Source organism: Haliaeetus leucocephalus, unplaced genomic scaffold (genome assembly GCF_000737465.1).
Source record: "Haliaeetus leucocephalus isolate CR32 unplaced genomic scaffold, Haliaeetus_leucocephalus-4.0 Scaffold309, whole genome shotgun sequence".
Classification (NCBI taxonomy): domain Eukaryota; kingdom Metazoa; phylum Chordata; class Aves; order Accipitriformes; family Accipitridae; genus Haliaeetus; species Haliaeetus leucocephalus.
Genome location: NW_010972745.1, coordinates 10,045 through 10,879, shown reverse-complemented (window position 1 = coordinate 10,879; position 835 = coordinate 10,045). Strand labels below are relative to the sequence as shown.

Genomic DNA, 835 nt, shown 5'->3' with positions numbered 1-835 from the left:
GCTGGGTTCTCCATGGGTTGGGTTCTCCATGGATTGGGTGCTCCATGGGTTGAGTTTTTATGGGTTGGGTTCTCCATGGGTTGGGTTCTCCATGGGTTGGGTGCTCCATGGGTTGGGTGCTCCATGGGTTGAGTTTTTATGGGTTGGGTTCTCCATGGGCTGGGTGCTCCATGGGTTGAGTTCTCACGGGCTGGGTGTTCCGTGGGTTGGGTTCTCCATGGGGCAAGAGCTGTCTAGGGCGAGCTGCTCCCCATCCCCAGGAAGGATCCCTATGGGAACAGCGTAGCGGGGTGACACCCCGGGGTGACATCGCTGAGGTGACACCCCCGGGGTGACGTTGCCGGCCGCAGGTGACGCCGTCGTCGAAGGTGGTGGGGGACCTGGCGCAGTTCATGGTGCAGAACGGGCTGTCGCGGGAGGAGGTGGAGGCGCGGGCGGACGAGCTCTCCTTCCCCCTCTCCGTCGTGGAGTTCCTCCAGGGTTACATCGGGACCCCCCCGGGGGGCTTCCCCGAGCCCTTCCGCTCCCGGGTGAGTGGGAAGGGACTGGGAGGGGACTGGGAGGAGACTGGGAGGAAGTGGAGGGTAGTGGGAGGGGAGTGGGAGAAGATGAAGGGCACCGGGAGGGGAGTAGGAGGCAATGGAAAGGGACTGGGAGGCACTTGGGAGCACTGGGAGGTGAGGGAAGGGCACTGGAGGGCACTGGGAGGAGACTGGGGGGCACTGGGAAGGCACTGGGTGGCACTGGGAAGGGACTGGGGGGCACTGGGAGGGAAGTGGTGGGGACTGGGGAGCACTGGAATGGAACTGGGAGGCACTGGAGAGGGGTAGGGGGC

At 64.6% G+C, this 835-nt stretch overlaps 1 protein-coding gene across 1 annotated transcript in view; it reads left to right on the top strand.

The window, feature by feature from the left end:
* PC (pyruvate carboxylase) overlaps positions 1-835 on the top strand; it is a 22,377-nt gene that overhangs the window by 19,832 nt on the left and 1,710 nt on the right. Inside the window, 1 exon segment of the mRNA XM_010571180.1 lies at positions 351-530. Coding sequence (XP_010569482.1) covers positions 351-530 — 180 coding nt within the window.